Source organism: Dryobates pubescens, chromosome 13 (assembly GCF_014839835.1).
Source record: "Dryobates pubescens isolate bDryPub1 chromosome 13, bDryPub1.pri, whole genome shotgun sequence".
NCBI lineage: Eukaryota > Metazoa > Chordata > Aves > Piciformes > Picidae > Dryobates > Dryobates pubescens.
Genome location: NC_071624.1, coordinates 5,568,125 through 5,589,171, shown reverse-complemented (window position 1 = coordinate 5,589,171; position 21,047 = coordinate 5,568,125). Strand labels below are relative to the sequence as shown.

Genomic DNA, 21,047 nt, shown 5'->3' with positions numbered 1-21,047 from the left:
GAGACTGAGTGAAAAAGCACTGAAATTTCTTTCTCCTGTCAGTCATCTACTATCACTGTGCTGGCAGGCCTGAGATTATGGACAGAATCATTTTTGGATCACAGTAAGTAGTATAATATCTTTTGAGAAATTAGGGGTGTTCATTTCACTTTTTCACATATGTGTGAAAGATTTGGGCGCTGGAGACACCCATTGGTGACTGCAGGATTCTGAGCTTCCATTTCTGGTAAGGAAAACATGAACCTGTGACTGCCATGGCAGTTAATGGCATTTCAGCAAAGAGCCTTCTATGGTCAAGGTCTACAATCTCCGGCTGGTTAGAATCTGGAAGCAAGCAACACTGCAAATGACTTTTCTGTAGCCAGGAGAAGTACATTAAGTACATGCAAGTGAAACAGGATTTGCATGTTCTGAATAAACCTATTTAAACAGACTGACTCTTGATTTAATTCCTGTCAGCTACGTTCTTTTTAAGCCACTGCTCTTTTAGGGCTGGTAAAGCTCACACAGATTGTTGCTTCTAGTTCATATTCCTCTAATCATCATTGCTGCACAAAATATATATTGCCCACAGTGTATTTTTGTATGTATTGAGTTCTAAATCAGATGTCAGAGCATCATAGATGTTCAGTCTATAAGAGTTACTTCTGTTCTCTCCCACTCTCTCAGCAGTTTGGAAAAATCTAAGTAGAATTTGACTCATCCAGAACTTTAGAGCTATGCACTTACCATAAGATTCATCGCTGTCTGATGACTTAATGCTGATCAGGATGTGTTGATCCAGTAGGTATTCTGGGTCTGAAATAATTGGAGTCAGCTGCAAAAATAAGTTAATGTTGGTCAATACAACAGGTGGTCCATGTAGACACAGTTCTCCCTGTGGCTCTGTCTAAATGAACAAAACTCAGCTGGATGTCACCCTCAGGATCAGCTTCTTCAAAGATGTTTGGAGACCTGTCGTGGAATGTAGATTTTTATAGTCTCCGCTCACTCCTAGCACAGCAGACAGAAACAAACAAATTGGCCACTCACATTGGATTGAGCTGCAGATTTTTTCTGCGTGGACTGAAAATTATTCTAGGAGGATGTGATCTGAACTCTAATTACATACACAGTGTTCCCAAAAATCTGTTTGGCTGTTGTTACAACCACTTATTGTAGGGTCTTTACCCAATCTCTCAGTGTAAGGCATTATCCGAAGTCAGCAGTTCTTCTTTTGGGCTACTCAGAAGGGTACTGATATTAATCTTTTTTCCAAATTCAAGAATTCCAATAGTCCTTCTAAGTCCCACCAGGTCAGGAAATTGAGAACAGCTCTGATCTCAAGGACAGGGCTTGTCTTTGACACTGTTACAGACCACTGCTTCTGGTCATCGATGGACTTTTTAACACAGGTTAAAATTACTTAGTCAACTTTCCTCAAAATACCAAGAACACACCCCCTGTCTCATAGGGAAAAGAAACTCCAGCACAGCTGGTTTATCTTCTGTCTAATACCAAAACCAAAACACACACAAAAAACCCACCCCAACCCCAAACCAACCAACCAACCAACCAAGAAAACCCCACAAAATGCCAAACACACACACAAAGGGACTAATGAAAAGATTTGTTCACTAAAAAGGTGAGAAAAGTTACACTCCAAAGTGGCCTAATCAGGCCAGCAAAATTCCTGATACAGGTGGAAGTATACTGGCAGGAAAGTAAGAAGGTCCTTTGCTGCTTATAACATACTCTAGCTTAAGCCTGCTCTGCATTCTTACAGCCCATTTTGAGTGTAAACATGACCACAACCATGTTCCTGAAAGTAACATTTATATAAGCGAAAGATGTAATGATGCTTATGGGATGCAAGGAGAAGGCTTCTCTTCCATATGAATATGGAAACATAGTCTCAGTTTACCTTTGGAAGAGCATCAAGGAACTTTACCACAAGCTCCCCTTCATTCCCATCCTCATTTTCTCCTTCCTGGCTCTTCACAAAACCTGCAAAGTGATGAGAAAGGAGTTCAGCCTCAGAGAGACAGCAAGAACTTGCCTACAAATCTTTTTCAGATGCCAGATCACCAAAAGGCCTGCAATTATTTCCCCCCTTGGACTCAAGTTTAAAAAGTGTTAAGAAGCTTAAAGTCTGAGCTTTGGGTGAATGTTTACACAGTTAATTTACAAGTGATTTTACTGGAGCATTGTTAAATGGTTTTATTTTACAGTTAAACTTGGCACTGAAAAGCTCCGTGAATACATGGGCTGGAGGATAAGAACATGACAGCTCTTCCTACGCCACTCAAGATAGCACACTTTTGAAATTCTAATTTAAGATTCGTAATACACTGTTTCCATAGAAATTTATGCAAATTTTGATACAGGCAAAAAAATAATCTTTTCTGGAACTGCCTTTGACATAGCTCTCTGACATGCGATAATGTGCTGGAGCGCACACTGAAGGCATGCTGTCCCACTTGCAGCAGCGCTCCTCTGATGGGGAACCGCTGAAAAAAACCCACAGCCAGGCCATGTGGGCTCACATTACATAAAGAGCTGAGCCTCAGCCCTGCAGCACAGGGACTGTGCTGTAAAACCTACAGCATGGGTAGGTACACAGACCTATTTATAGAATCAATCACTTTAAGGTGATCCTCTGATAGAGTCTTTTTTTTTACCAGGGTAATTAAATTCCTGCACTTTGGTCACAATAACCCCTTGCAACACTACAGGCTTGGGGCAGAGTGACTGGGAAGTTGCCCAGCAGAAAAGGACCTGGGGGTGTTTGTGGACAGCTGACTGAACATAAACCAGCAGTGTGCTCAGATGGCCAAGACGGCCAACAGCATCCTAGCCTGTATAAAAATAGTGTGACCAGTGTAAGTAGGGAAGTGATTGTGCCCCTGTACTCAGCACTGGTGAGGCCACACCTTGAGTACTGGGTTCAATTTTGGGCCCCTCACTACAAGAAAGACATTTAGGTGCTGCCATAGGTCCAGAGAAACATAATGAGACTGGTGAAGGGTTTGGAGAACAGGTCTGGGGAGCAGTGGCTGGGAGAACTGGGGGTGTTTAGTCTGGAGAAGAGGAAGTGAGACCTTCTTGCTTTCGCGCTCTCCCTGAAAGGGGGTTGAAGTGGGGTGGGGGTTGGATTCTTCTCCCTATTAACAAGTGATAGGACAAGAGGAAATGTCCTCAAGTTGCACCAGGGGAGGTTGGATAACAGGAAATTTTTCTTTACTGAAAGAGTGGTCAGGCATTGGAATAGGCTGCCTAGGGAGGTGGTGGAGTCACCATCTCTGGAGACATTCAAAAAACATATAGACATGACACTTCAGGTTTGATGGTTGGACTTGATGTAAGAAGTCTTTTGCAACCTTAATGATTCTGTGGCTCTATGAGAGATTTTTTTTTGGGGGGGTGTGTAATGCAGCTTTTTATTTTGAAAGCACCTGATCATTTGTTGCAGGCACAATTAGAAATATTGCTGTCTACAACTACCTGAAGGATGGTTGTGGCCAGGTGGGGGATGGTCTCTTCTCCCAGGCAGCCAGTGACAGAATGAGCGGACACAGCCTCAAGCTGTGCCAGGGGAGGTTTAGGCTGGATGTTAGGAAGAAATTCTTCACAGAAAGAGTGATTGGCATTGGAATGTGCTGCCCAGGAAGGTGGTGGAGTCACTATCACTGGAGGTGTTTAAGAAGAGACTGGATGGGGCACTTAGTGCCATGGTTTAGTTGATTAGATGGTGTAGGGTGATAAGTTGGACTTGGTGATCTCAAAGGTCTTGTCTAACCTGGTAAATTCTGTGATTCTGTGTTATCAATCATGTTTGCTAAGTAGAGATTTTCTGTCTGTTACACAAGAACAACACGTGTTTCTCTTCAAGAAAGAAATTACCAGATTGACAACCAAATGGAAGAAGTAGTGAAAGGCTACATGTCTAAGCATGGATTACAGCTAAATGGCTGCTGACAGTATAGGATGACTTGTGAGCTATAACAGATCTCTAGGACATCCGTTTTCAGCACTGGAAGAAGTGGTCCATGCAGCTGTCTATTTAGATCAAAGCAGGGGAAGAGGGAACTAATCCAAAAACTTTGACAGAAAGAATAAAGATGGGCAAAACCATACTTTCTAAGCAGCTAGAGTGAAACTCGATGTAGAACTTGGTCTGGGACTTGGTCTTCAGAGTAGCATAGCAGTGCAGGAACTCTATTTCCCCTTGGGAATCTGTGTACTTGGAGTCTAGGAAAGAGGAATGGAGAATGGCATTTTCAGTAGGGGATAAAGGGAAGGCATTTTTGAGTGGAGTCTCTTTAAGATCAGCTTTTTCATTTAACACATACAAAGCACTAAATTTTTTATCCAAAGGTGAAGACAGCACACTTGCACCCAACCTGACTGACCATTCTTTGACACAAACTGTGAGGTGACTCCCACTTCAAAGGTGGCAAAGACAGGACTGTGGTCACTTGTCATGATGTCAGTGGTACAACCTGCCAATGAGAAAGGAGGATAGTTACTACCCTGTGCTTCTGCCCTTCTCCTGAGAGATTGCTGCCGTAGGAATATTATTAGGTAATTCTGCAGAAAACAGAACTGTCGCTGTGGTAACTGTCTCTAGTCAAAGGTGTTTCTACGTAATCTCATGCCAGTATATAGCAGCATAATTCTTGTCAAATCACATAAAGACTTGGCTAATGGACACATCCTCACTGTATTGTTTTGCAAGTTAGTGCCAGTGTTGGATACCCCTGTACCAGAAGCATTCACAGGATTCCTTGTTGCCTGTGCAACGTGCACAGCTAATGAAAGCTCTGCTATGGCAGGAAATCACACAAGAACACACTGGTTCTACTCCAGTGCTACAAAGCAACTAAGCACATGATGAGTTCCAGATAGACCAGTCCATTGAGCAAAATGGTTTCTAAAAGCAGATGCCAGGCTTTTACATGCCACATGCCTATCTGACCACACATCTCACCATCACAGGCTCTGTAATCAGATCAGTTCACGTTATCCCCCAAAAGACTTCTACTGCTGTATTCTCAATCCCATACACAGGAAATTATTAACATCATACTCAGATGAAATTTCAGGAACTAGTGTCTGAGTCTGTATTTTAAACAGGTCTTATGGATCTCTTCCCTGCACTGCATTATTGTGATGCTACTCAGCAAGAAAGCCAACATGCTTTTGGTACCACACAGTCCTCCTGGAATATGATTTGATAGAACAAATGTTTGCAGTTCCAGCCTCTGCAGACTGGACTGTGTACACAGGGTCTGTCCTGCTGGCACCATCAAATAAGGAGCTCCTGATGGTAACTGCATGTGATCCTACAGCATGGCCTAAAGCTGGACAGCTGCAGCTGACTGAGTGATATTCTGCATACAAAATAATAACAATTAATTCTCAACCTTGTGAGGTTACAGGCAGAGAGATTTGTCTCCACTCTGCCCGTTTCAACATCAGGTCTCTTTATGCTGAGTGCCTGGCAGTGCAGGGAGATCCTACAGACTCTGCTCTGAATCATTTCCGTTTCATCCTGATTGCTTTGCTATCTACAATCTGTTATCTACCCACCATAGGACTGACACACAACGTGCACCATGGGGTATGATTTCCAGAGCACTCGATCACACCAGGATGGCAAATTGTACTTCATCTGCAAACCAAAGGAGAAGTGATATCAAGAGGAAGGGAAATGATTAGTTCACAAAAGAACAGGAAATTCACTTGCCCAAAAACCATGTATTTGTTTCAAATCTTTTTGCTTGTATTGATTCTTTCCAATACACTATGAGGGCAGAGATTGGTTTAGGTAATTTTTTTCTGTAGGTGCTACTTTCCCTGTTCTGCCTCATACTTCTGAGGGGAAATCAGTTTTCACCTACCCCTGTAGCTTTTTGCTTGGTGTAAGCATACTTCTCCCGGGTTCCTCTTTCAAAACGGTAGGTTGGAGCAAAAGTAATCTCTTCTTCCTCTAAAACAGGGAGAGAGCTCTGTTACACTTTGGCCCATTGATAACCCTCATCTGTGAAAGGCAGCCACTGCTCTGTACACCCTGCCCCACATCAAGCCTGGCAGAGGAAGTTACTGGAAATGGGAAAGGAACCTGCCAACAAATTCAGAGTCTTACCAAAGTGCAGAAACACCTTTTGGTCCTTTCTCTCTATGAGAAGTTGGTCAAAAGCCAGCAGCTCCGGATACTGCTGCTGCCTGATTTTCTGGATAATATTCTCTGCTTCCTGCCAACAGGGAAACAGCAGAGCTGCAGATGATGCAAAACCTTCATATAAATCTTCCCTTCACTGGGGAGGTGGCGAGTGCTTCTGTACTGTCAGAGCCGTGCCTCTGCCACTCCCCCACCTTTCCTGTCCCTGAAAGGTCCCCGTTTTTGCTGTGTAGCTGAATATTTGTCTCCTGAAACCAGCGTCACAATACCCACACATCCCCTACACAAACACACACTCAAACAGATGCACATCAACACCAGGTCTACTCTTTCCCACCTACCCAAAGCTATCCTGTATTTCTGATGGCCTGTTCTGAGCCATTAAAAACTAAACAAACAGAGCAGAAAGGCAATCTCTGCATCAAGCTGTTCAGGGACAGATGCTCGCTCACAGTGGGAAGGAGAGTTGGGAGGTTTGGGGAAGCAAGAGTGCCTGGAGCATCAAGACTGCATTCCCAGGACTTTTAACTCTTGGAGAGGGCAAATGGGGTTTCTTTACTCTCTCTCCACTACTGCCACACTTGAGCCTTGAGGATACCTTCTGCCTCTCTTCTTTTTGCCCTGTTGCCCTAGATTATAAAAAGACAACACTTGTATAGCAGCACAGTGTTTTGACTCTCAGGGATTCATGCCCAGTCCCTCACCGACGGGGGCTGTTCCACGCGGTAGTTCAAGTCTCCCAGCCAGAAGAGATGAGTAAAGCGATGAGTGATGTTAAACGGACTCAGTTTCTTATCTCCCAGTGTCAGGAAGCGCAGGATGTTCATGTAGTTCTGGTTGCGTCTGTCAAGACAAGAAACATCTGCCTGACAAACTAAATTGCTACACAGCTTCTGAGTGCCTGGGCTGGCAGCAACTGAGGCGTCACCAAGCAGGAACTGATCTGGCTCAATATCTGGAGAAGAGCAGATGAGAAGCTGAGAACTTGCCACCGCTGCCTCACACTGCACCTCAGCAGACAGGACCAGGTAACGTGCTCAGTGTCTCCTGGTGAGCTGAAATACTTCATGCAGCTGCTAAGGCAGCACAGCTCTTGAGCTGCAGCTGTTATTGCATGCAGCCTGGGGACCTGGGGCAGGAGGACAGCCTGCTGTGAGGAGGAGGAAGAGGCAGTGTCATTTTCAGCAGTTCCAGGCTGTCAGACTGCTTCCATGTGACTTGAAAGGCTGGAAAGCTGTACTAAAGCCACTTTTGTTGCCTCCTGGGATTGTGCTTTTCTGAGCTGCATGTCCTAGAAACCCAGCATTAGATTGTTGTCTTCAGTTTTCATCAGCAAATACATAACTAGATTTTGACAGCTATTTCAGGCCCTGGGGAACCCTTCCATGGAAGTTGACTCCACCAGTGGCACAGACCCTGTGCAGAAATCCCATGCCATCTGTTTTCTGGGTTCTGGACTGGGAAAGATGGCAAAGCTAACCTCTTTGATGCTTGGATTTGATGATCTTAGAGGTCTTTTCCAACCTTAATGACTCTATGATTCATTCCAGGTCTTCTTTGCTTTCAAAACCACTCCTTCCAACTGTTCCAGCTCCTCCTAGCATGGGCACAGATCTCCCACCAATGTCAGGATATTTGCCTTCCAGTCTCATGCTGCACAGAACCTGCTTAGACTGTGAAAACTCATTTCACAGCTGAGTACAGAGAATTAGCCACCATGGAGGTATTTCTGTGCCACACACCTCCCTCTTGGCATTCCTGACAGCATGCTCTGCCTCACAGGATTTCTCAGCTGTGCCCCAGGGTGCCCCACAGCTCCCATGCTCCCAGCACTGCCTACAGTGAGGGGGCAGTCAGTCCCCTCAGCATGTTATTCTGGGATGGGAAAAGCCTTCCCACGTGTCTCCAAAACACTATAGACCAGGGAACTGTTTTCTTTGTGTACTGGGCTTCCATGACAGGTCACACAAACACTCGTCTCAGAAATAATTTTGCTGACCAGAATCACAGAATCAGCTATGTTGGAAGAGTGCCCCAAGATCATCAAGTTCAACCAATCACCCAACCCTAATTAATCAACTGGACTATGGCACTAAGTGCCTCATCCAGTCTTTTCTTAAACACCATTTCGCCAGCACCCATGTGTTATGGCCATAGAGTAGAATCACAGAATGACAGGGGTTGGAAGGGTCCCCCAGAGATCATCCAGTCCAATGCTCCACCTACAGCAGGTTGCAGAGGACAGTGTCAAGCTGAATTTTGAATAATGTCAGAGATGGAGACTCCAAAGCCTCTCTAGACAGCCTGTTCCAGTGCTCCACCACCCTCAACATAAAGAAGTTCCTCCTCATGGTTGGAAGTCCCTTATTTAAACGGTGATGCAGTGATCAGCCTCTTTAGCACAGGTTGTCCTCCCAGGAGACATTTAACAATTTGTTGTGGTCAGGAAGACATGGTTATGACTGTCTGGAGGACAGATTTAATTTTTGAGAAGGGAGGATGCGTCTTACCTGTGTTTCTTTTCACTTCCTGAAGTCAAATGGCTGTTAACAAACCCAAAGGAGGTTCCATTAAACATGAATGACACCCCCACAGCTCCTTTATTACCTGGAAAAAGATAAGCCAAAAATGTCAAGAAATCAGTCCACCTCCAGGCTGAGTGTAGCTAGGAAAACAAAGCACCTTGCACATCTTTAGCAAAGTGGAGGATGCAGAAGAGAATTAAGTTGACTTAATCAGCGGAGAAAGATCTAGTACATACAACACAGATTGTGGCAATGAAATTTCTACAGATGCTGAAAAAAAAAGATTAGTTGAAGGGAAAGGAGGGCAGTGTCCTTGTAAAACCCAGGCAAGAGCAACCCAACAGCCAGTCAAAGGTGTTTGCTGGGGATATATTTCTATATACATATATGTGCTAAGTATACACACAAATAGATTTCCTCTTTTACAGGGTAAGATATAATTGCTGCTAGTCATATAAATATAATCAAAGGAGTCTTGTGGAGAAGGAGCTGCTCCATTTCAAGGACAGTATTGGCATAGACTGGACAGATCTCAGTCCTTTGGACAAGACCAGCTCTGTTTCTCACCCAATGTGTTTGCAATGCCTGTCTTCACGTTGTCTGTGCAGATGTGGCTGATGCGGTTCTCATGTTCTGGCTTGGCCAGTACAACAATCCTGATGTTCCAGAGGGTATGGATTGCTATCTGCAGGGATGAGAAGGTTAGAGGTTTGTATTTCTGTACATACCTGCAGATCTGTGCTGTAGCTACAGCCTTCCTGCCTGCTTCTGTAGTACTTTCTCCTACACAAATTATCTTCCTGTGCTCAGGATGTGCTCTCAGTCATTTTAATCAAAGGTGGGAGGAGGGACCTAGCCATTTGCTAGTGCTATTTTCTAGTTAATCATTGGATTGCTTTCCTTGCACAAAATAGTTTCCTAGTTACCATGAAAGTCATTAGTCCTGCTCTCCTGTGGCCTTCTGGATATACTTAGTTGTGTTTTGACATCACTGAAACTCAGGAATGTCCAAATCTGGTCTTAATAAGGTTCAGTTTCTTTTATGATTGTGCTGTTACATCCTATTTGGAAAGTGTAATAGCCTAGGGCTACAGCTGTTTCAGAAAGCTTTATGAAGGTTGAAAATCACCGTCACAGCTAGACTCAGGTGCTTAGCATATGCTCCTTGCTCCCATGTGGGGAGGCAGAGGAACTTCACTGTGGGGGCCCTGCCTTGGCAGTGGTGGGGGTCACTGTCCACAGCAATATGCTAGTTTCAGAGAAGGATCTTGTGGAGTCCACAAAAATTCAGTTCACTTTCCGTTATGGAAATGCAATGGCAACAAAGGGAGGGAAGCAGAGGAGGCGTAGGCAAGATGCCACTTATTCCTCGTCCCATTTATTTGCACAACATGTTCTCTGCTCATATGCCCGAGTTACGTACAATAGCTGGAATAACTCCTCACCACTTTGAAGCTGATACTGGTGATTTCCTGCAGGGATTGCCTCAGAGTCTCCATCCATTCCTTCTCCCCTTGGGGATCCTCCTGGGTGCCAATCACATAGATGTCATGAGGAATGTAGTCAGCAGTGTCATCACGGGTCTTCCCCTGCCCCTTGGAGAGAAACCAGGAGGTGATCTTCTTTGGGGGAGGTGCAGCACCTTTTTTTAAGAAACCAAACACCATAGTAAGTCAGAGTATGTTCTGTGAGACCCAGGATACAGACAACCCATGAGGACAGAAGATAATAAACTTTATATTCACTCCGTCCCATATCAGTTTCAAATAAGCTAGAGTACATTATGCTAAGATGACAAAGATGTTAACCCCACCTCAAGTCTGATCTTGAATATCTCCAGGGACAGGGCCTCAACCACATCCCTGGGCAGCCTGTTCCAGTATTTTACCACTCTCATTGTGAAGAACTTCCTCCTGGTGTCCAACCTATCACTACAAGCCCTTCTATCCTTCCTCAGCCTTCCTGTAAATCCTCTTCAGATAGTGAAATGTAGCTGTAAGGTCTCTCCTGGGCCTTTTCTTCTCCAGGCTGAACAGCCCCAACTCCTTCAGCCTGTCTTCATAGGAGAGGTGCTTTAGCCTTCTGATCATCGTTGTGGTGCTCCTCTGGATCCACTACAGCAGGTCCCGGTCTCTCTTGTATCAAGGCTAGCCAAGTGGAAAGGAGCTATGCTTCTGGCCTGCCACTGATTTTGCCATACCCTATGAGTATAACTGAGCACAGACAGCTCAGCTCACAACAGTCAATTCAGGCTTTTCTCCCAAAACAGGAAAAATAAAATTCTGCTGTCTTCAACTACACCCTGTCCCCTTCTCTCAGTATCACAGATACTCTGCTCTCTTCCTAGGCTGAACACAAATAGTCCCTAGTTAGGTTCAGAAGCAGCTGACATGCAGTTTTGGAGGTTGCTCCTGCCCTTTCTACAAGGTGGAAGACAGCATACACTGCTGCACCAGCTTTGTGCCAGCCACAATTCCCTGTCAGTGGAGGAATCCTTCAATACCCATCAGGACCATACCCATATGATTCTTTGACTGGAACCAGGAAGAGTCTCACACTCAAGAACAAGCCTAGAGATCAGCTCCTCCCCCAGACCAACAGTGTCTGAGGGTCATCGTGGCAGCTGGGCACACATTTTGGCAAGTGTCTAAAGGAACACCCATGTCAGAAGAGAGCCCATACCCATATTCCAGGTCCCAATGAAGATGGTGATCATATCAGGCTCTGGTTGCTCAGAGTGTTTGTTCTTCATCTGCTGTAGAAGTTGGCAGAAGCCTTCTCTCTTCTAGACAGGGAGGAGCAGAGACAATTAATGAGATACTTAACTCCTCCACTACCTCTTGAAAAACTAGCTGAACCAGGAAATTCCAAAAATTCCCAGCACACTTGAAGGGCAGATTAGCTCTCCACTGTCCCCAAACCTTCAAAGAGGCTGTCTTTCCCCTGGTACTTAGGCACTTAGCTGGTGCATGCCAGAAGAAAGCCTAGACTTCCTTCCTCATTGTCTAGATGAACCTTTTTGAAGCTGCCCTCACGTGACTCATTGCCTCTTCTCAGTGCTTGCTGATGCTGCTCTCCTGCCTCAGTGGGAGCATCAAGGTATGGTTGCCCTCTCCAGTATCTCCCTTCACACAGTACAGTTGTTCATTTAATGGATGTTTCCAAAACGTAGAAGGCATTTCATTTTGCAAAGCCAACCACCATCTTTCAACAGTTCCTTTCTGCCAAGGAATGCCCCTTGCACCATTCCCACCCAGGTACCAGTTCCAGGCTGGCAGGAAGGAAATGTTGTGTATGTACCTTGGAATCAGAAAAAACATATTCTTTTCGCTGCGTTTTTTCTTTCTCTGTTTCCAGCACAATCACCAGTTTGTTAGGGACCTTCTGGGACTTGATAAGCTGCAAGACTGAACAGAGGCTGTGTGTCATGAGCTGCAGTCACTGAAACTAGAATCCCACCAAGACAAACAGGATCCTGCTCACAGGCTCAGCACTTACACGGTCTTTCACTTTGTCCTGCATAACTCCAGATTAATGTTGCTTAACCCTGTTCCCTATGGGAATAGAAGTGAAGATGGCACCCAAAACTCATTCTGCCTGGAGCTCTTGTCCATAGCAAGCCCTGCAGTCTAAAGTGAAGCCTTTGCTTCCTGCAGCCAGCCTACATATATATTCCTTCCCCATCTGTGAAAGAAGAGTAGAACCTCATATAATGGTAAAGGTGATGCCTCCTCATCTAAAATAGCAGCTCAGTAACTATGAACAGCAGGTGGAGAAAGTCATACATGAAAGCTAATCTTTTCAATCACTGTCAGCAACAGGTTGATTTTCTACCAGGAGAGAGCCCCAGGGCATCATTTACTCTGATGAATCCTACCCGGTTTGCCTCAATCTCAGTGAGCTGCCTGCCCAGAAACACACAGGGGGAAACAAAAAAGAGAAGGAAGTTGTTTGAACTGAGCCTTCATAGGCCAAACTGCCTTTGCTCATCATTAGAGATACCGATTTACATGAAAGGAGAAAAAAAGAAATTAAGGGGAAATTAACAGAAAAATGTTACTGAAACTGAGTAGCTGGCTTTCTACCATGAAAAATCATCACAGAAGTCAGAATGTTCCTGCAGAATAGTGTGGTGTTTTTTTCCCAAGTGACATTGCTTTTCAGCAGAAAATTGCAGCCATCTCTACAGGGAATCGATCAAAACCCACCCCCGTGCAGTCCTGCTACCACTGTCTTCATTCAGACCAGGAGGTCAGGACTAGAACAATCTGTGAAAGCTGGTTACCCCAGTATTGACTTCTGGATCCCTGCAGGTGGCTTTGGGGACAGGCAGTCTAGACTGGCCTGAGCTTTGCATGACAGCCAAGACCTGGCAGAAATATCTGCACTCTGGGCTAAACTTTGCCCTCTGTGGCCAGAAGAAACCTCTTCCCATCACCTGAGAGTCTAGTCCAGTATTTGTGAGCATCTTACTTTTCTTGTGGGTATAAAATTTGTCTTCTGGACCATCTTTAGCTCTCTTGATGATGAGTTTTCCCATTTCCACATCAACCTTGAGATGTATTTTTGAGAAAATTCCTAAGGAGTCAGCTTTCACCTATTGGAAAAGAGAGATAAGCAATCATAGAATGATGGAATCACAGAATGGTAGTGGTTGGAAGTGACCTCTGGAGATCACCTAGTCCAACCAACCTGCCAAAGCAGGTTCACCTAGAGGAGGTTGCACAGCAAGGCATCCAGGTGGGTTTGGAATGTCTCCAGAGAAGGAAACTCCACAACCTCTCTGGGCAGCCCAGTCCCATGCTCCAGCACCCTCACAGCAAAGAAGTTTTTCCTTATGTTCAAGTGAATCATCCTGTGTTCCAGTTTGTACCCCCTGCCTCTTATCCTAGCGTTGAGCACCACTGAAAATAGCCCAGCAACATCCTCATGACCTCCACTCTTTAGCTATTTATCAGCATTAAGAAGGTCTTCTCTCAGTCTGCTTCTCTCCAGGCTAGAGAGCCCCAGGTCTCTCATCCTCTCCTCCTAAGACAGATGATCCCATCCCTCCAACATCTTTGTGGCCTTCCATTGGCGCCTTCCCAGTTCAGTCACATGCATCAGAAAGGCCACACTTGCTGAGCTCACGGACACATACCGTTGTTACACCAATCTCAATAGACATCTCTAGCATTTGCATGGTGCTAACCAGCATCCAGAAAGAGCTGCTATCTCTGTGGCGGCACAGCAAAGCTCCCAGCTCTGAGACACCAACAGAAATTTGCATTCCTGTCCTTCCACATTCTGATCAGCCTTGGTAAAGAAGTACATTTACCTCAAAAGTGACAGGGGGGATAAGGGAGCGCCGGTGTGTTGAATCAGGACCTTCAATCAAGAGTGCTTTCACCTGTAAAAGAATTTATGCATGCCAGGTTGATTTGGTGATTCTGCACTATGCTGAGAGTAATGACATCAGAGGAAAGAAATTTTACTGTAGCAGATGATGAAGTGTTTTACTGCACTGATGATGAAGGAGGCATTATTAGAGGTGAAAGACGACAAGAAGATAATAAAAAATAGCTTTAGAACTCTACCTTGTCTTCAATGGAGGACAGCAAAGAAACCAGCTGATTGAGTTTCAGTACAATATTGACTGGACTAGCTTCACCAAGCATCTGATAACCACAACACAGGAACAAGAAGAAAGCGAGAAACGCATGAGTACCAAACCCAGAGAGCATGGCCTGGAAGCACTGCAGTCTCACCTCAGGAGCACCTCACACACCTTGCAAGGAACAGCACTTCTCTCTCTGCCACTCTAATCCATAATGGGCAGTACAAATGCACAGAATTTGGCTGAACATGCAGAAGTATGGGAGGGTGGAAGGACAAATTTGCAGACCCTGTCCACAGGTTACAGGCAGCTGGGCATGCAAGGGAATCAACTTGCTGCAGTGGGGACAGGTTTGCATGACCAGGTCTAGGGCTCAACATACAGAAGTCCTGGAGTTTTTGTTTTCTGGGAGAGGAAGGTCATGGACTTAAGTGGGTGAGGACTAGGAAGGATTTGGAAGTGAAACATCCTGAGATCTAGTTTATGGAAAGAGAGATGTGCAGTCCTAGCCTACAGATGGAGGGAGGATGGAGAGATGAAGTCCTCAGGCAGTTCCCTGCGCTTTCCACTGGGACAGGAACAGGGAGCAGGCAGAGGGGGCTATGGGATATGTGAAGCTGTGGGGATACAACTCACTGCATGCACTCTGCACTGCAGCCAAAAAGAGGCTAGAGAGAACAGAACTGGTAACTGATCACCTGAATCCCACTGGAATACTGTGTGACCAGAACCCTTCCCTCCCTGCTGTGTTGACAGCCACCCACACTCCTCTCTCTTCTTTTCCCACCTTCCAGCCAACTTACTTGTGAACGCTGATGGATACCAGGGTGCAGCTGCTGCTCAAACACCTTCTGGATGGATTCCAGAGATGGAAGAGTCCTAGAGGCTTCACTGGGAACAGAGATGTGGCAGAGGTCTAAGGCTGCAGTAAGGTCCCTGGGTAGGTTAGCACTTAGTCTCTTTGGACAAAGGCACACAGCAGAGACCAGGGACACACATTCACAATAAGCCTGCTCTCACCATGTGTCATGCTCAGATGGACTCGATGCTCTTAGAGGCCTTTTCCAACCTTAATGATTTTCTGCTCTTGTCCTCTGCTGCTTACTACCCTGTGAGTTGGTGGGATGAGTGATGAGAGCATTTCTCAGCTGCCTTATTGATGCTGCCAGCAATATACAGTCAGGCAGCTGATGGTGCCTCGCAGTGGCTGAAGCATGGCCATAATGGCTGTTCCTCGGTTTTTGCTTTGGAAATGGGAACTTCCTAAACATCCCCCCACAGATGTACCAGTATGGCCAGACCTGAGGACTCTGAGCAAAACCACCATCAACTCAACTATGCCAACTCATAGATCAAAGCACACTCAAATCTCAAAGCCCAGCAATTGCATATGAATGTTGGAGTGGCAGGAGCAGCTCAGTTGTACACAGGTCTTGGGCAGCTGCTGAGGCTGATGCAGGACACTGGGGACACCACATGAAGAAGAAACTATTTTTTTAGATATTTCAGATTTCTTTAGATTTTTTATGGATTTTTTTAGATTTTTCAACTCATATGGCAAAGAGAGGTTGGGCACAATGAGGGGGTGGAAGAGCCATCCCTTAATTTCTTGAACTGTGGAAGAGCCAGGCCTTAATCTCTTGAACTGACACCATTTGTGGGTTTCAATGAGATTCCTTCAGCATTTCCTGCTTAGATTCCACAGGATGCTCATTTGTCAAAATGCCACTGTTTGATTTTGGCACAGAAGCCACACTCAGATAATGACAAGACAGCACAGAGGAGCAGCCAGGGAGCACAGGTCAAAAGGAAGGTGATGGCAGGAAGCAGTGCTAGGATGCTTGCATTGTGCCTAGGCAACAATGGATGCTAATGATCTCCCTCACTTTCCTAAGTCTGAATGGACCAGATTTTACTCCCTGTTTGTCAGAAAAAATGCTCCAAAGCAGAAGTATGCCTCTCTGAAAATTACATACTTGCCTGGGTGTTGAACCATGGATGATTCATTGCCTAAATTAAGCACTCCTGTTTAAAATTTCAGTCTGAAAGCCTTGCCCTGGGGCACACATGAAGGACATGTAGGATTCAGCATCTGCTAAACAATATGCAGCTTTAGACCAATGCTACTGCAAGTGGCTCTGCCCCAAAACCCAATACTCCCACTGACTTCTGCAGCGGTGGAGTCAGGCCCCAGGAGCTTGCAGCCAGTTGCAGGAGCATTGGGTGAAGTTCAGTTTGCAAAGAATGAAGGGATATTCATAGAATCATTAAGGTTAGGAAAAAACTCTAGGATTCATCATATCCAACTGTCAACATCACTGTGCCCACTAAACCATGTCCCAAAGTGCCACGTCCACATATTCCTTAAACACTTCCAGGGATGCTGACTCCACCTTAGAAGCTCTATGTGCAAATTACCCAGTAAGGAAGAATAAACAGGAGAAAGCAGAGCAGTGATCAATGACCAAATGATGATTTCAGACAGCAGCAGGCTGAATAGGTTGCTATTAGTGTTTTCCACCTAAAGCTGGTAGGAAACTGTGAACAAAGTCAGTTCACACAGGTAATCCTCGTTCTGCTGCATTGGCACCAAGCTCTCCATCAGTCAGCTTTGGAACCCCTGACTAAGGAAACCCTCATATGCTGATTTCTTCTAGCACTGAATGCTTCACAAAAGCACCTATCAGCCTTACAAGTCTTTGCTTTGTTTCATTCTTAGCATATGCACCTCCAGAGAGAGCAGCTTCTCCCAAGAGTGGTTGCCCCATTGTACCTCAGGCACTGATAAGAAGCAGTGTCATTGCTGTCCTGACTTCCTTGGCCACAGCAAGCTCTAGAAGGTAGTAGCAGCTTCCAGCAGAGTCAAAAACAGCTTTCAGTGTCTCTAATGCACATTGGGGTCTGGTCCTCACTAAATTAATCAGGGCTCAGTGGTGAGGAGGGTAAGGGGAAGAGCTCACAAACAATTCACTTCCAATCTCATGCAAGAAGGACATGGATCTGATGGAGTCGGTCCAGAGGAGGGTCACAAAAATGACTAGAGGGCTAGAGCACCTCTGCTACAAAGACAGGTTGAGAGAGTTTGGGTTTTTCAGCCTGGGGCTCTGGGGAGACCTTATAGCAGCCTTCCAGTACCTGAAGGAGCCATCACCTGAAGGGTGATAGGACAAGGGGCAATGGTTTTAAACTAGAGCAGGGTAGATTTAGATTGAGCATTAGAAAGAAGTGCTTTACTATGGTGCAACACTGGAATGAGTTGCCCAGGGAGGTGGTGGAGGACCCATCCCTGAAGTTATTCAAGGTCAGGCTTGAAGGGACTCTGAGCAACCTGATCTAATTGGGGATGTTTCTATTTACTGCAGGGGGCTTGACTAGATGACCTCTATAGGTCCCTTCCAACTTGAATACATTCTATGATTCTATGATCTGCTGTGGGCCAACAGAATTGGGTCCTGTGCTTGTCCATGGCAATAGACACACTACAGAAGGCACAGACTGTCCATAACAGGTTGGCCCAACTCCTCTCCAACCCCATCGCTCACCAATAGCTGTTTTCTTCTCCTAATCACTGAATCCACAACTCCAGGATGCATCCTCTCTACCTTGCTAACATCAGCAGTCAGTGCTTGCCCACAGCCCAGCATCAAAACACAGAAGTGAGTCACCCCAAGAGCATCAGGGTGCTCATTTCTCATGGTGTGTCTGAAAGTGACACAGAAATAGTACCATTGGGGTTTGGGAGTTTGGAAGATGCCAGGGTACAGCATCACAAAACCCTTGGATTCATAGCAAATTGGTGTGGCTGACAACCAGCCAAGGTCAGTTCAGCACAGTGAGGGTCTGTCTGTACACTCCTAACCCTTGGCAGGGCCAGGAAGTTCAAAGGAGCTTTGGCTCTGGTGGAAGAGCTCAAGCTGTGCCAGTTAACATTTCTTCTTGTTTGTTGGTTTTTTTAAACCTACTCTCAAACAATGTGAAAATAATTAAATTGAACATTATTGAGAGAAAATAAGACACAATCACTGAGAAGCAGCCCGGGAATTACCTGCATGTTCAGCTGGGATCCCTCTGCAGCTGAAGAAAGCTGAAGTAAATAAAAACTAAATTAAGGTAACACTGCTGATTAAATTTGAGTTCTCAAGTCTGATAAGAGACGTAAGCTAAAACCCCAGAGAACATTGGAGCTCAAGACTGCAGAAAACAATAACCAAACATCTGACTATTACCCATCTGAAAATAAGCAAATAATTTGATTGGATGGTGGAGACTCGTGGGACCATCTGGATAGAGGAGAAGAGGTTCCTCAGAGAGATCCAAGTGGGACTGAAAACAGCCTGCAGTTCTGGACCTTCATGAAAACACTGAGAAAGCAGCTCCATCTAACTGAAATAATGCAGGTATGAAGAGAAAAAGCTGGGGAAAGGTAGAAGAGCTGCATGAGGACATACATTTCCATAGCTACATGAAGCCAGTAGAAGGATGGAGGGCAGTCAGCTTGCCTTTTGCTGTCATGCAGTGCCCCTGTGCTCCACAGGCTTCCACCAGCAGAACTCACCCAGTCCTGCTTTAGGATCACACTTTGAAAAGCCCAGTGACCCAAAAAGTGGACCTGTTGCCTCTCCTTTCTTGCCATCCTGTGTACATTTATGAGGAGTAGATTGTGAAACCCAGGTGAGATGAAGTTGGAAATGGAAAAAGCCAGCCATCATCTGAAGAGCAGTACTGAGGGTGGTTTAGTAACATAAAACTCTCACTTGTGATTTCATTAGATTTTTGTTTCCATTTTTCAGGTTTATTCTTAGCTAGCTACCTGGGTCTCTCCCTCTGTGGGCACAGAGAGGTAAACCCCTCAAGCAGGGCACAAAAGAAGAGCAGTTCTTTGCACAACCTTTCCTCGGTCCTGCCAGGCAGGCAGGAGGCTTCTGGCAAGGAGCAGGGCTGCATAATCCTCCTCCTTTGCCTGGTAAAACATGCATAGTGCCCACCACTTCAGACCTTACTCACTCCCTGCCTTCCTTTCATGGGTTCAAGCCAAGAAAATCAGCAGTATTCAGCTCTCATTTTAGCCCTTTCTTCAGCCTTGGTGAACTCTAGAAGAACAAGATCAGGTCACTAGCATCTACCAGCCTCACTTCTAAGCCCACTAGAGAGAAGGATATTGCAAGCCACAGATACAAGTGTGAAAGAATGTGCCCTCTGCCATAGAGTGCTCTAAGACCTCTGGAGAAGTGTGCAATAGGCTCCTCATTTGCTTACAAGCAGCAAGGGTGGAAAAATCCCATCCTTCCACCAGAGAAAGAGTGAGGTCTGTGAGGTTTTAGTTCACTACCAGAGTGATCTTGGCACTTTATAAATAGGAAATGTCAAATTTGTAGCATCTAGGCTTGGTTCTCTTTTCATTTGAGCTGGACTTCTCTGACATCAGTAGCATCATTCCAGGTTCAGAGTGCATTAGTGGGAAGGAAAATCAGTGTTTAAAACACAGCTATAGACCAATATGTGCTTGTTTCCGCAAACCACTTGTGCTTGACAATTCTGTGGGTGTCATTTATGCATTACCAAATTATGCAGTTAATCGCTCAGTACATTCTTTGTTTTCTTTCTCTCTAAACAAAGCATAAAAAACCCCAACAAACCTCCACAGACTGAAACTGCCTGCGAGGAAACTTCACTCTCAAGTCTTTTATATAGATTTCACATCTTTTGGACCAGAATCACAGGTCATGAGTTTTAAATATCATGTTTTTGAAGGTAAGCCAATTTCCTGTGACAGGAATGCAGATTCTGAATGCATAATGTGGAACCTACATTAGACCACAGTGCTATGGCATGTTCTTTGACCTCTGAAAACAAGACTCCAGTTACCTGAAGAGTCCTTTGCAAAGAACTGCAAGTAGTTTCTTCAGCTGAGGAAGATTGCTTGAACCAGTGTGCACCATCTCAAAGTCACTGATGATGTGAACGCGCAGGTAATCCTGGATGAGTTTAAGATGCTCATCAGAGATGCTGTAAAAGAAACATACAGGTCAAAAGTCAGTTCTTCTCCCTGCTCTCAGACAGTTTATTAATTTCCTGATGCTTCCACTGCCAGCAGAGACAGATGCGGGGGTGTTTGCCTTGAATTTCAGTGTAAACGTGCAGTTCTCATAATTGGACCATGGATCCCCCTCCACACTGCTGACACCTTTTCCTTTTCCTCCTAAGAGGGACTGAGAGCACAGAGCTCTGCAGGATGGTCCCCTCCTCCCTACCTCTGTGGTGCCTGGGCACTAGAAGGAAGAATGAACCAGACGGACTGTATGTGCTGCCTTGTGCCCTGACAAATGCAGAAAGTCCCAGTTGGCTGCCTAGCACATAGAGTACATAGAATACATAGAATAAACCAGGTTGGAAGAGACCTTCAAGATCATCGCGTCCAACCCATCAACCAATCAAACACCACCCAAACAACTAACCCACGGCACCAAGCACCCCATCAAGTCTCCTCCTGAACACCTTCAATGATGGTGACTCCACCACCTCCACATGAAATGGAGTAGACAGCTGAACAAAGCTGGGTTTCTCCCAGTCAACCAGCTGCTAGCAGGCTATCAAAACAGGACCTGTGATGCCACAGGACCACTGCTTGCTCATAGCCTGCCAACACCCTGCCAACAAGCATGCCTTCTAATTTTAAACTTTGCAGATCTAGTCATTCAATATCATGCAGCTTCCTCTAAGGCTTCAGTGCATGTCCAGATTTGACACAGCTAGCACCTGAGAC

The 21,047-nt window shown here is 45.4% G+C and overlaps 1 protein-coding gene across 5 annotated transcripts in view; it reads right to left on the bottom strand.

Annotated features, from left to right (window-relative positions):
- The window catches only part of INPP5D (inositol polyphosphate-5-phosphatase D), a 59,126-nt gene that overhangs the window by 6,460 nt on the left and 31,619 nt on the right, over window positions 1–21,047 (bottom strand). For 3 of the 5 annotated variants that reach the window (XM_054166287.1, XM_054166288.1, XM_054166290.1), the window contains exons 5-22: window positions 20,150–20,290; window positions 15,088–15,175; window positions 14,265–14,345; window positions 14,006–14,077; window positions 13,162–13,285; window positions 11,989–12,095; window positions 11,371–11,473; window positions 10,134–10,330; window positions 9,256–9,373; window positions 8,674–8,770; window positions 6,868–7,006; window positions 6,128–6,236; window positions 5,883–5,971; window positions 5,572–5,653; window positions 4,383–4,481; window positions 4,117–4,230; window positions 1,904–1,986; window positions 730–817 (exon numbers count right to left, since the gene is read on the bottom strand). In XM_054166287.1, coding sequence (XP_054022262.1) covers window positions 730–817; window positions 1,904–1,986; window positions 4,117–4,230; window positions 4,383–4,481; window positions 5,572–5,653; window positions 5,883–5,971; window positions 6,128–6,236; window positions 6,868–7,006; window positions 8,674–8,770; window positions 9,256–9,373; window positions 10,134–10,330; window positions 11,371–11,473; window positions 11,989–12,095; window positions 13,162–13,285; window positions 14,006–14,077; window positions 14,265–14,345; window positions 15,088–15,175; window positions 20,150–20,290 — 1,931 coding nt within the window. The remainder of the gene's footprint in view (window positions 1–729; window positions 818–1,903; window positions 1,987–4,116; window positions 4,231–4,382; window positions 4,482–5,571; window positions 5,654–5,882; window positions 5,972–6,127; window positions 6,237–6,867; window positions 7,007–8,673; window positions 8,771–9,255; window positions 9,374–10,133; window positions 10,331–11,370; window positions 11,474–11,988; window positions 12,096–13,161; window positions 13,286–14,005; window positions 14,078–14,264; window positions 14,346–15,087; window positions 15,176–20,149; window positions 20,291–21,047) is intronic. The other 2 variants (XM_009900994.2, XM_054166289.1) reach the window with 1 other exon arrangement.